The following is a 13,618-nucleotide window of genomic DNA, read 5'->3' as shown; positions in this document are numbered from 1 at the left end:
AAATTAGTATGTTTGGGATGATTTTTTGACTTTTTACGAAAAGATATGTAAAAGTAGAGAAAAAAAAAGAATCTTTGACTTTTTAGTGTTAACTTTTTGACTAATTTAATAATTTTTTAATTTTTTAACTAAAAATAAAAATTCCCAAACAAGACATAAATCTCAATTTATCAATCTATCATTCAATTTATAATTTTATTCCCAAATTACTCGATTTAGATCGCGCGCATACCTTACACGTAATACTCGACAATTGTATAACTTTTTCTCTAGTGCGCAGAGCGCACCGAGGCATTTTTTTAACACTAGTCCTTCCTTAACCTTCTTTGGGATATTTTATTATTTCTAGTCGATTGCATTTTCACTTCCATACATGTATCATTAGTCTCTCCTCCATCGGTCTTTCTCTCTCTAGATCTCTCACTTTCTCTCTCTATTTCCCGGAGAGGGTTCAAGGTTTGCTTCGCTGTCTCAGATCTCAGCGATTCAAATCTCTCAATCGGTTTCTCTCTCGTAGATCCGAGTTCTGATCTCGGAGTTCGATCTCGCCACCATGGCGGCCGCTAATGCTCCGATCAGCATGAGGGAGGCCCTCACGGTAAATTTCATATTCCACTTCTTTAACTTCGAATTCTTTGCTGAATTGAGAGACAAACGGTTGTGTTTCGAACTGATTGTTGTGTCTGGTTCGAGCTTCGTTGTTCTCTGAATTATCTTATTTTCGATGTAAAAATTGGTTCTGTTTTTGTTAGTTTTTTAGTGTTTGCGTTGCTTAGTATGCGTTGAACTTTTGTTTAGATCTGTTTTCTTTAGCTTGTTTGCAGATCTACAATGTAAATCTTCGAATCAATTTCCAATTTATCTGTGCTGAGTTGTTTGGTATTGAGAACGTGATGGTCTTTGTTGTGTTCTGTGTTGATGCAGTTGTCTAGCATAGGGATAAATCCACAGTTCATCACGTTCACTCATGTTACCATGGAATCCGATAAGTATATATGCGTTCGGGAGACATCACCTCAGAACAGTGTCGTAATTGTTGATATGAATATGCCAATGCAGCCCTTGAGGAGACCTATCACTGCAGACTCGGCCCTTATGAATCCCAATTCCAGAATTCTGGCCCTCAAAGGTATTATTATGTTGTTGCTCATTTGATACATTTCAAAATTTTTGGTAATCCCTACGAGTGTTAGCATAAAATTACCAAATCACGAAGTCTTATTTTTTGGTCTTCTCTTATATCTTAATTTTTCCTATAAGAGTGTTACAGCCGAATGAATGTTTGTAATTCAGTTTGTTCATATGGGGTGTAATTAGTAATATAAGCATCACCAATGTAGTCTTCTCCAACTCGTCTTGTAATGCGGAATGGTGTGCTCCATTGGCTATTGGAGTAGTTTCTCTACTGGTTATGAAGTCATTGATGACACCGGCGATGTTGGTGCACTAGTTTTATTGGACACGTGATCTGAATGTGATGTGATACATGTTTATTTGGAATTGCCGGTTTGAGTTTTATATAAGTTTACAGGGGAGGATGTAATAACATCTTCTAGATAAATAATGGTACACCACTGAATCATCTCAATGTTGGCACTTATTTGGAGGAAAAAAACGGAGGCTTTATGGGGCCATTTTATAATTGCACTAGTCTTTGTTACACTGACTAAGTCCAGCTTCTATATTTTTTTTTAGCTTATGATGCGGTTTCATTCTTTTGAAGCTCAACTTCCCGGAACTACTCAGGATCACTTACAAATATTTAACATTGAGATGAAGGCAAAAATGAAATCACATCAGATGCCTGAGCAGGTAACTACTTTATTTTGTCCTCGAAAGTCTTCACTGCATTTTGTAATTGAAATAGTAAGGTTCCTCAATTAAGCTTCTGTGCTATGTATATAGGTTGCTTTTTGGAAATGGATTACCCCAAAGATGTTGGGTTTAGTCACACAGACCTCTGTATATCACTGGTCCATTGAAGGTAAGATACCATTCTCTTACCTGAACAACCAATGCCTCTTTACACTATTTATGATATCTTATTTTTGTCTGTGTATATATCCACAAGATATATTGTAATTTTTTTTGTTTAAAATGGTTGATTCTCTATCTTCTCTGTAGGTGATTCTGAACCAGTAAAGATGTTTGATAGAACAGCTAATTTATCCAACAATCAGATAATTAACTATCGATGTGATCCCACGGAAAAATGGTTGGTTTTGATTGGAATTGCTCCTGGTTCACCTGAGGTATTTACTTTATAATGCTTGTGCTTCTTTTAGACTTCTTTGATTATTCTCCCATATGCTACAGTTTGACTTATTGTATTTATGTTCTGGACCAAACTGTGCTCTAATTTCTAGAGAATTCCCATATCTTTCACTGCAACTTTTACAAAAAAAAAAAAAAAAGATAGAAAAAGTGCTTCCTTTTCCCTTCTTTCTTTATTTTGTGTTTATTTTTCTTTTAAAATATTCTGTTACTATAATAGCTCGGTACTTGCTTTCCAGGTGAAAGATGGGATATTTGCGTAAGCAAGTTATTTTAGAAGTACTTCGTGTGCTTATTCATGTTGTTTTCCTCTTGCCACAAGCATGGGACCTCATTAATTCATTTTGTTCTGCTTGCATGGCATTTGGGTATCCAAGTTCACTTGACATTTTCTTGTAAGAGTTGATCATTTGATATAAAGGCATCATATTCATGAAAGATAAATGAAAAGTGTGTTTTTGTTTTTTTAACTCTTTTTTAGTCACAAACTGTTGGGTGTTGTAGAGAGAACGGTAAGGGTTCGATGGAGAGGTTGCAAAACATGTAAGAGGCACTAGAGACTATGGGGAGACTGTGCGAGAGACAAAGCAACTTAGCCAGAGAGAGAGCTAGAGGAAAGTATTGAGACTATGGGGAGACTATGCGAGAGACAAAGCAACTTAGCCATAGAGAGAGCCAGAGGAAAGTATTGAGTCTCGTTGTATTTTCAATGACCAAGCATATGGGAAGGCTCAAGAGTGATGTGATGTAGCAGGGGAACAATCTTTTATTATAAAAGTGAGCATATGCATGTAGTTGCATGCTTGAATAACTAGTCCATAGTTACGGGAAGCCGTTAGGTTGTTAGAGCCCCATCTGTTGCCTTTCATGGGAAACCTTGCTTTCTAGGCAAAGGAATCTAGCTTATAGAAGGTTCTAGGCTGAACCAAGGAGTCCTCTCTCTCTCTCTCTCTCTCTCTCTCTCACACACACACACACACACACACACACAGGTGCGCGTGCACACACACGCACACAATTTAATTGGCCAAAGGCAAGTTGACCTATATAGAATGGAGTGTCAAAGACGAACTTGTTGCCTCTAGCCACCAAGCCATAAGACCAAGAGCTCTATTATCAGAATCTTTTGATTCATGATTTAATTTGAGATTTATCATAAATTGATACAAATCTATGGATGAATTTTTTTTGTGATAGAATCTATAATGAATAAAACGATTTACAATTGATTCAAGATTCGATTTGCTTTTTTATGATTCATACAATTTTGACCCTTTTACCTCTTTTTTTAGTGAAAATGATATAATACAACCTCCAAGCCTGTTCGGTATGAAAATAATTAATACTTATAGGATCTAATTAGATCTTATTGGACCCAACTTGTTTTAAACCTTTTTTCTCCTTTTTTTTTTTCCTTCAAAAAAATCTGATAATACATCTTCTAAAATGTTTAAGGTTAAAGGAACTTATACCCATAAATTATATATTCAGTGTGTTTAATTTCAGTTTTCTGAATTCAGTTTTCTGGAAATTGAGCTTTTTGTTTTTCGTGTTTTTTTTTTTTGTTTTTAGTGAATATTTTTATAATTTTAAACAATTTTTTTTACTTTTTTAGATGCACCTTATTTAGATGTATTTAAATAGTAAAATATTTGTGAAAAAATATTTTAAAAAATTAATAAATACACAAAAATACAAAAAATATACTGAATTTTTGTATTTTTTTTATTTTATTTTTGGTATTTAGTGAATTTTTAAATTTTTTTTTTTTTTACAAATATTATACTTTTTAAGCGTATTTATGTTAGGTGTGTCTAAAAATTAAAAAAATTGCTTAAAATATTAAAAAAATTTATTAAAAACAAAAAAAATACGGAAAATAAAAAAATAGAATTTTCTGAAGAGTGTTTTCTGGAAACCAAAACCAAACAAGTTGATTGTTATTTTAGTGAAATAAATATGGTTGAATATTACATAGGTTAGGTAAGTCGCCCAATGGTTCCGCAATTGTTTTATTTATTTATTTTTTAAACTTTGTGTTTGAACAATAATTATACACCCCTTTTAAAGTGTTTTATGTTTTAAAAAATAAAGGGTGTGTTTGGTTTGTGTTTTTGAGATAAATTTAAAAAAAAAAATTTGGGAAGAAAGTTTAGAAATTTTTTTGGTTTGTTTGGTTGTATATTTTGAAAATAGTTTGGGAGGTTGGGATGTTTTGATATTTTGTTGTAGTTGAGTAGATGTGTGTGAGAGAAAAAGTGATTGATAAGGAGAGATGAGAGAGAAAAAGTGATTGATTGATATGTAGGAGAGAGAGTGATTTTGAATTCTTTTTTCAAAAAATTTGAACCAAACAAAATTTTGAAATTTTTTCTCAAAAGTTGTATCTTGAGATACAAACCAAACAAACCCAAAGGATTCCACTTTTTTTTTTTTTTTTTGGGTGAATAAAGGATTCCACTTAATTATTTCTTCTTGTTATACGCTATATAGGGTTCATAGGCCCACTTTTTGAATGTCAAGAGAGATTATATTGGCCGCGTTTGGGAATTGGGCTGTTTTAGTTGGCTTTTTAGCTATTTGGCTATTTTAGCCTGGCTAAAAAAAATTATGTTTAGGTTGATAGTTGGCTTTTTTTTTTTGCTTTGTGTGCAGTTGATTTGATAATTGTGAGAGAGAGTGAAATGATTATGATTTGGATGTGACATTTTGTCTTATTGGTTATTTTAGCCTATGTTGTCATTATTGGCTATTTTAGTCAAAAAAAGCCAAAAAAGCAACTTTTTGAACAGGGCCAATATGATTTTTGAATAATTTTATAGTTGGTGGGATTTGGATCCACATCTCTTGATATGAAGCCAGTGTCTTCCCAATTAGATGGTGTATTCATGTCCTTATATTAGAACTATATTACAACATATGCCAAAAATAAAATTTATTCCATCCTTTTTTATATATTCGATAGTTTAACATCATTTTTTTTTTTATAGTTTGATTCGATTCATGATTCCGAAAGTTAGGATTTTGATTCACGATGTGATGCTCGATTTGACATCTATGCCCCAGAGTCATGTAGGGCAGGCCAAATCATTCTGCATACTGAGGCCATGTCTTTCGGCCTAGGTGGAGACATGCAAGGGATCACCTAGACTTCTAGCTCTTGCAAGATATTAGGAAGGCACCTCATTGCGTCTCTTTGAACATTAGACCAAATCACACACCAAGTGTTGTTGATATGATGCTTATTAGAGGTTCGGCTGATGAGGCTGAACAAGTGTATGGCATGTGGAGGTCTCTAAGGTAACATGTAAGGCACACATCATTGCTGCTAAGACTAGGATGCGTGGGGAAGGTACAAGAGATGAAAAATAACATTGGTAATATATATCAAGTTATGTATGTTCTCATTTCATTTATTTGGATTGTCGAGTATGAGACCTAGTCCCAGTGTCAAATTTAACAAATGTGCTCATGCAATTGCAAGTTTGATTTCAAGACCTGAAGACTCTGTTCTATGCATAGTTTTATATGTTTTGTTTTATATATATATATTATTCTGAGAGGGGGGAGGGGTGTTGAAGGGTATATTGTTTAGTTTTTTCTTTTTTGCTACAACTTCTCTTACTCTTGAAATTTCATTATGCAAGTTAGTTTGATTATCCTCATTTTTCTGCTGCAATAACATGAAAATTTGTTATGCTAGTTGCATAAGTTTCAATTACACTTAAGTAGTTTCTTTCATACGCTTCTTTCTGCGGCTGCCAACATCATAAGTTTCTGTTCATAATGATGATATAAGAATTTATAGTCCTTGTCTATGTCTTGTGGTAGACAATGTATTTGCAGTCACATATTTAATGCTCTGCAGTTTTTTGAGCTCATAAGTAGGAAGAAGTAGCTCCTGTTTAGTTTCTTTCTTTCTTTCTCTTTCCTTCATTTCATTTACTTGTCAATATCCTTTTTACCTTATCTGTGTACTGATTTCCCACCTTTCACTTACTTATATAGAGACCCCAACTTGTCAAAGGAAATATGCAACTATATTCTGTGGAGCAGCAGCGCAGTCAAGCTCTTGAAGCACATGCAGCCTCGTTTGCCTCATTAAAAGTGTGTTTATTTCCTTAAACTTGTCTTGCATGTATAATTGATGCTCTCTTGATCATGAGTGTTATTGTTTCTATTGGTACATCTTGCACAGGTTCCTGGTAATGAGAACCCTTCCGTTCTTATTTCTTTTGCAACAAAGTCTGTTAATGCTGGACAGATTACATCAAAGTTGCATGTTATTGAGCTCGGTGCCCAGCCAGGTCTGCATTTTTCTCTTTTTTTTTGTTCTTTTTTTCTTTCCAAACAGCTGTTTTTAGTGAGGGTGTTGTTTTTGGCATGACTTCATGTTTTCTAGCCGCATTTCTCATCCCATTTTATCCGAAATTAATTTTGTGATAATTATATATGCATCTTTTCTGTATGATGGTTTACTCATTTTACACACTTAAATTAAGGGTTATGGAGACTCTATGTGGGGTTTCAATATATTTAAGTTTGTTGTATTCATCAGATTTGGGATGGATGGAAATAACCCACATCACTAAATTATTAGGTTTTTGTGTTTCATTCAGAATGCCAACAGGGTTGCACTCACATTCCAATTTTGATGTAAAAGGATAAAAGAGTTTACAGTTTTAGTTATTGTGGCAATCAAAAGTAAAATAGGTCATCGTTCAGTATGTTAAACTATTATTTTTATTCAGGATGTCTGAACAGGGTCGCACAAGAATTAGAATTTTATGCAAGGATATTAACATATCCAGCTTAAATTTATTGAAAATCAAATTTAATCTGAAACATCCTCATGAGGTACAGTTACGGATGGTTGTCAAAATCCCAATCGAGATCTTATGATCCTACAATCTTACGTTCCATTTAGGCACAATTGATCCGGATCATGTAAGAAATCTATCCTGGGGAGGATATTTTGATTATGGTAATTGGATCTTATAGAATTGTGGATTCCCGATCCGAATTGGATCCTATCCGATCCAATTTCTAAGCCTTGTTTTGGATTGTATGGCCTATTTTATTGTAAATTTTATGTTTGTTGTCTAAATATCAATTTATGAGGTCCAAATGAATAAAAAAATAAGTAATATTGAATCAAATAGGCTAAGAAGAACAAACTAGGAAAACAAACATTTAATTTAAATATTGCAGTAATTTAAGAAAACTTATTAGTCGAAAGAAGAAACTTAGTATTAGCAGGGTTTGAGGAGGGCAAGATGTATACAACTTTACCCCAGTTATTGGAGAGGCTATTTTCATGACTCGAAGTCGCTCCACCAGGGACGCTAACACAAACTTCATCATCTGGCCAAGCCTCTCTTTTGAGTTCTCAATCTATTTTCATATCCAACTTTGTTAAATATTTTTTCTTAACTTTTTATGCATTATTTTAGATTGCAAAGTGTTTTGTTATAAAACTCAATTAAAAAGTCCAGCCCACACTTCTCCTTAAAACCCAGGTATTAAGGAGAGAGAAACTGAAACCTTATAACTAGGATAGATGGGTCAACTCCAAGCGATGTGGGACACATTCCAACACATCATCCTGGACCACAACATATACTAGCCGGACAAACAGCACACCAGTCATAGGCCCAACCAAGCTCTGATACCAAATTGAAAAGTCAAGCCCAGACCACACTTCTTCTTAAAACCCAGGTATTAAAAAGAGGGAAATTGAAACCTTATAACTAGCATAGATAGTGCAACTCCAAGCAATGTGGGACACATTCTTCACTTTCTGTTTTTGTTTTTGATGAAATGCTTAACTTTTACTATAAAGTTTTCTATTGTATAATATTATATTTACATTTTACATGAAGTACTATATTTTTCACATATCTTCATTTCTTTTTAATATAATTTAGGCTTATTTTGTAAGAAATGTTTATTAAATTGAATTTATTTCGTAATTTGTCGTTTTGGTAGGATCTTATGATCCTTGGTACGATTCTATGATTTGATCCTGTAAACTCCTCCAACGATCTAATGTAGGATCCCTATTTTAACAACCTTATGGAGCTGGATGATTGGGCTGTTGGATAGATTTGTTTCAAATTTGCTAAAAGTTGAATCTTAACTGAAGTGACATTTAGATTGCCTGAATTGGGATAGGGGTAAATCTGAAGCGAAAAATCCCCTGCAGGGAACAGAGGAGTCAAAAACAGAATAACATATGAAAAGAAGACCAATATCAGAATTTATTGCTTTCATTAGTTGAAAGTTTAATTGAAAAAATTGTGCGCTTTGGTTGGCGGTGGGCTGAAAAAATTCAACATGTTTGCCAAATTAATTTATGCCTGGTAGCGGATTACTCTTGTTGAAATCATTATGCTAGCTTGTTCTCATGCATGGAGTTCTGTATGTGTCCTTTTAATCTGTGCATTTGTTTGCAGGGAGACCATCTTTTACGAAGAAGCAGGCAGATCTTTTCTTTCCTCCAGATTTTGCTGATGACTTTCCAGTTGCCATGCAGGTAACTCTTCTTTTTAAGTTTTTCCTTTTGTCTGGTGCTTCATTCACAGTTATATATAATGTTCTTTTGTTGTTTTGGCAGATTTCCCACAAGTATAGTTTGATATATGTCATCACCAAGCTAGGACTTCTTTTCGTTTATGACCTGGAAACAGCTACTGCAGTATACAGAAATAGAATAAGTCCAGATCCAATCTTTCTGACCGCTGAAGCTTCATCAGTTGGAGGTTTCTACGCCGTCAATAGGCGTGGTCAGGTGTTGCTTGCCACTGTAAATGAAGCGACAATTGTACCTTTCGTCAGTGGCCAAGTATGTTACCAATATATATAGATATATATTTTAATGAACTTGCGGTGTAATAGAAGACCGACAATTGTTTGTTAATGTTATCTGGTTCTCCATACAGTTGAACAATCTGGAGCTTGCCGTCAATCTTGCAAAGAGAGGAAACCTACCTGGTGCTGAGAATTTGGTAAATTAATTCGTCATTCTTCTTCCTGAATAATCTCTCTCTCTCTTAAAATATATGGTTGGTTGACACTAAATCGTAACCCTATTGTCATGTGATGCTAGAATATCATTCTTGGTAGTTCTTATATATATATATATATATTTATAGCATACTGAGGAGTTGAGATATACTTACCTGCTATTTGGGAATATTTCAGGTTGTCCAGCGTTTCCAAGAGCTGTTTGCTCAAACCAAGTATAAGGAGGCTGCTGAGCTTGCTGCAGAATCTCCACAAGGGATCCTCCGCACTCCTGATACAGTTGCCAAATTTCAGGTATGTATTTTATGTGGCAATTGCATATATGTTCCTAAGTGCTGGTATTACTCCTGTACCTGATTCAGATTCCTCTTCCAACAATTTTTAGTTTTTCTCCATGTAACAGTTGATTTCTTGGTTAATGTGTTTGCTTTAGAAAGGGAGAAACGAAATCATTAATAGCCCAGTCAAGGTTGTTAAATTTGAGTTGTGAGCCATTGTCTTTCCATGAGATCGGATGCATGTGTTCCAGCTTATTTTTTGCAGATTGCTTATTAGAAGAAATTCAGTATTCAAAAGTGTAAAATTCACGGTTATTGGAATTTTGAATTTTTTTTGTGATGATTGGTTATCAGAATTGAATTGTGAGATTTATTTTTGATAATGTGTATATATTTATGTTGTATCATAAATATAAGAAATATGGGAATGGAAAGCCAATAATTAGATCAAATTTAATAAATCATAGCATGATGTTTATTTGAAGAATTTGGAAAACCTCATAAGAAAAGCATTGAAGCTACTCTATGGCAGTAATGGGTGGGATGGGAATCTAATTCCAAATCTGTGTCATTGCATTGCTTGGTGCATCTGGAATGTTAATCTTGGTCACATATCCAAGGTGGAATGAGATTGCCACACTGGGAATCTCATTCCCACACCTACCCATGGGAATCTTGCATTCATGGACATTCAAGAATAAAAATAAAGGTGGACCCATAACATTTTAAAATTTTACATTTCATTTTTAACTAGCCCAAATACTTTGGTGGCAAGGACATGGGATCTTATTAGTAAAGGAATTCTTCTTCCTTGTCTTTGATTCCTGCCATCCCAACATTCCCTTACAAGTCTGACTTGCATTTTAGAACTTTATGTAACATTGATGTGTGAAGTTTAACTTTTGAAGGTCTAATTCCTTGATAATTATGGTTTTAAGGTGACCATAATCTTTTTCCTGCCTTGCTATGTTACATGGATTCGGGTATGGGTGTTGGGTGCAAGTATGTGTCTAAATTTCAGATTTATTTATTTGACATGTGCAATGACACCATGACATGATTATATTTCATTTTTCTTGATTACATTTTTGTTTTTAGGAGAAAGTGATGTTTACGAACTAACTGAAATGTATTTTATGCATAACATGACAGTCTTATGAATAGTTATGATGCACACTCAACTACTTAGGTGTGCTTAATAGGGGTGCATGTTCATTGTTGGACACATCTCATCGCCTTGCTCAATGGTAGAGTGTCCAAGGGTAATTCACAAATTTAGCAAATTTAGAAAAGTCCATGTAACACAGATGCTGCATCATGTTATTAGTTAATTGGTGTTTGAGGTAATGCTAATCTTCTCTCTCCCCTTTGAAAATTGGCCCTGCTATGTGTAAAAATAGTTAATTTAACTGGATAGAAACATGTATGGATTTATGACCAAAGGTTTTAAAGGCAAATGCTTAACACGAAGCATTTTTCCTTTCATGCAGTGAGGCAGAAGCCTTTCAAATTTTAAAATTTTATATTCAGTAAATAAATTAAATATTTTGAAATAAATAAAAAATATTAAAAATTAATTATGAAGGTGTAATTACTTTTCTTCTCTAGGCATCGAACATTTCATTACAGAGTAGGAAGCTTACCCTCATCGAAAGTAAAATCAACATTTTTAGCTTTGGTTATTGAGCTTTTCACTTGAGTCTTAACGTAGTGTGGTGATTTATTTGATTTTCCCTATGGAATATAGTTGCAAAAGAGGTTTTATTTTTATTTATTTATTTATTTTCATAAGCCATCTATCAGACTAGTTTTAACTAGAGCCCAAGACAATCTCTTCATTTGCATACTACTCATTTGCTTTGCTTTGCTTCTGTGCAAAAGGCGTATAAGGCTCACTTGAGGCGCATGCCTTAGACTGTGATGTGCAAGCCTTTGGGGAAAATTCTAAAAATCGAAGCCTTGGTGCGATGTCTTAGACTTGCCTTGAGGCAAGAATCGAGGCGAGCCTTGGTAAAGCCTTTTAGAACTTTGTTTATGACCACCGGGAGTTGACAATAAATAAGAATAAAAAATAATAACAAATTTGACTACCATGAGGTTGGAGAGATCAACTCACACTGGAAAAAGCAAGATTTTATTGTTAGAGCTGACTCTGAAGTTGCAATACAATTAGAAGTCTGTTGGTTTCAGAATTGATGAAAGTTTGTGACATTAAGCTTGAGATTATTGTTTGTTAGTTTTTTCCTTTTTGGGGTGGGGGTTTAAGACTCAGAATCAAGGATTTTGAGACTTTGATTTGATGTGTAATCATGTTTTTTAGTCTCTCTCTTTCCTTTTATCTTCATGACAATTTGTTAAATCTAAAAAACTATAAGAAATTAAATAAAACATCAGGCTTGAAATGGAGCAATTGGCTGCGTGCAGGTTAAATAAATAATAATACACATGCTAATGGAGCTATTTTGTTTTACTTTCCTGCTGAATTATGATGCTCCAGTTATATGGGCTGATAATGAACTATATTGAGTGGCTTTGATTATTCAGTTTCTGATGTTTTGGGCTGGGAAGTTATTAACTGCCTAATTTTCTTATCATGCTTTATTTGCAGAGTGTTCCTGTACAAGCTGGGCAAACACCACCATTGTTGCAGTATTTTGGAACACTTTTAACTAGAGGGAAGCTCAATGCATTTGAGTCACTGGAATTATCACGCCTTGTTGTGAATCAGAACAAGAAAAATCTTTTGGAGAATTGGTTGGCTGAAGACAAGCTGGAATGTAGTGAAGAACTTGGAGACCTTGTCAAGGTTCTATTTGTATTTGAAATTGAAATTTGTTCACTGATTTGAGTTTACACAGTATTTACTTGTTGTCAACTTTGCCTATTTATATCCTCTTGACATTTGTAAAAATTTACTTGTAGACTGTGGACAATGACCTTGCATTGAAAATATATATCAAAGCTAGAGCAACTCCAAAAGTTGTTGCGGCTTTTGCTGAGCGTAGGGAGTTCGACAAAATTCTTATTTACTCCAAGCAGGTGGGTGATATATATGTTTTATCTGATATTTTCAACATTTCTTAACATGATATCTCTTGAACAGATGCTAGTTTTTATAAGCCATGAGGAGGCTGGTCACCTTTTTCTTCCCTTTTGTTTGTTTGTTGTTTTCCACTTTGTGATAATCAATGGGACACTGTCATTATCAATTCTTGTGACGTTTTTCTGATAGAAAGAAATTTACCTTTTTGCATATGTTTGTAGGTTGGATATACACCTGATTATTTGTTTCTTCTGCAAACAATTCTTCGATCAGATCCACAGGTATGCATAGAATGTGTAGAAATTTTTATTATTTTTGTTTTTTATAATTGTTTTCATGTTCATCGGTCAAATCCATTTTTAGTTAATTACATCACAAATATTCTTCAAATGTGTGGCATATGAATATTTGATGTCTTAATAAGTTAATAGTAACTTTCACTTGTCATGGATTTTCATTTAAGTATAGATGTGTGCTAGTGAGCTCTTTCTCATTTTGTTGTAATTTCAATTGCAACAATATATCATCTTATGGTGTCAAATGTTTTCTTGTGCAATAATGAACAGCTATATATTTTTGGTTGCAGGGAGCTGTTAATTTTGCCTTAATGATGTCTCAAATGGAGGGAGGTTGTCCACTTGATTACAACACAATAACAGATCTCTTTCTTCAGGTTCTTCTACTCTAAATGTGCATCCATTACAATGTTGAATATTTTAATGTCAGGCTAATTTGTTTTACATCTCTTGTTATCATTTTGAATTGTTTTTTTAAGAGTTAGAGATGTGATTTTATTCTTGTTTTTGTTTTTGTTTTTTGCGCTAAGGTATAAAATCCTGTCTATAATTGTTAGGAAACAATTTTTTATTTATTAGATTTATTTTTTAATTTAAAATTTTTCATTTGTTTTCATCAGAGGAACTTGATCCGTGAGGCAACAGCATTTTTGTTAGATGTTCTGAAGCCAAATTTGCCAGAACATGCTCACCTGCAGACA

General features: G+C 33.9%; 1 protein-coding gene across 2 annotated transcripts in view; it reads left to right on the top strand.

Annotated features, from left to right (window-relative positions):
* The first annotated feature begins 244 nt into the window (after positions 1-244).
* The window catches only part of LOC114292676 (clathrin heavy chain 1), a 19,529-nt gene continuing 6,155 nt past the window's right edge, over positions 245-13,618 (top strand). Inside the window, exons 1-16 of one of the 2 annotated variants that reach the window (XM_028236684.2) lie at positions 245-598; positions 925-1,129; positions 1,724-1,812; positions 1,906-1,984; positions 2,125-2,252; positions 6,283-6,381; positions 6,473-6,581; positions 8,730-8,809; positions 8,891-9,118; positions 9,216-9,281; positions 9,478-9,594; positions 12,187-12,384; positions 12,501-12,617; positions 12,843-12,902; positions 13,208-13,294; positions 13,538-13,618. The exon at positions 13,538-13,618 is cut by the window's right edge and continues 3 nt beyond it. In XM_028236684.2, coding sequence (XP_028092485.1) covers positions 554-598; positions 925-1,129; positions 1,724-1,812; positions 1,906-1,984; positions 2,125-2,252; positions 6,283-6,381; positions 6,473-6,581; positions 8,730-8,809; positions 8,891-9,118; positions 9,216-9,281; positions 9,478-9,594; positions 12,187-12,384; positions 12,501-12,617; positions 12,843-12,902; positions 13,208-13,294; positions 13,538-13,618 — 1,788 coding nt within the window. In that variant the 5' untranslated portion in view covers positions 245-553. Of the gene's footprint in view, positions 599-924; positions 1,130-1,695; positions 1,813-1,905; positions 1,985-2,124; positions 2,253-6,282; positions 6,382-6,472; positions 6,582-8,729; positions 8,810-8,890; positions 9,119-9,215; positions 9,282-9,477; positions 9,595-12,186; positions 12,385-12,500; positions 12,618-12,842; positions 12,903-13,207; positions 13,295-13,537 lie in introns of both variants that reach the window. The other variant, XM_082882611.1, reaches the window with a different exon arrangement.

Source organism: Camellia sinensis, chromosome 8, assembly GCF_055761805.1.
Source record: "Camellia sinensis isolate YWXY chromosome 8, ASM5576180v1, whole genome shotgun sequence".
NCBI lineage: Eukaryota > Viridiplantae > Streptophyta > Magnoliopsida > Ericales > Theaceae > Camellia > Camellia sinensis.
The sequence above is the reverse complement of the archived record's forward strand: the minus strand, read 5'-3'. Positions and strand labels throughout refer to the sequence as shown.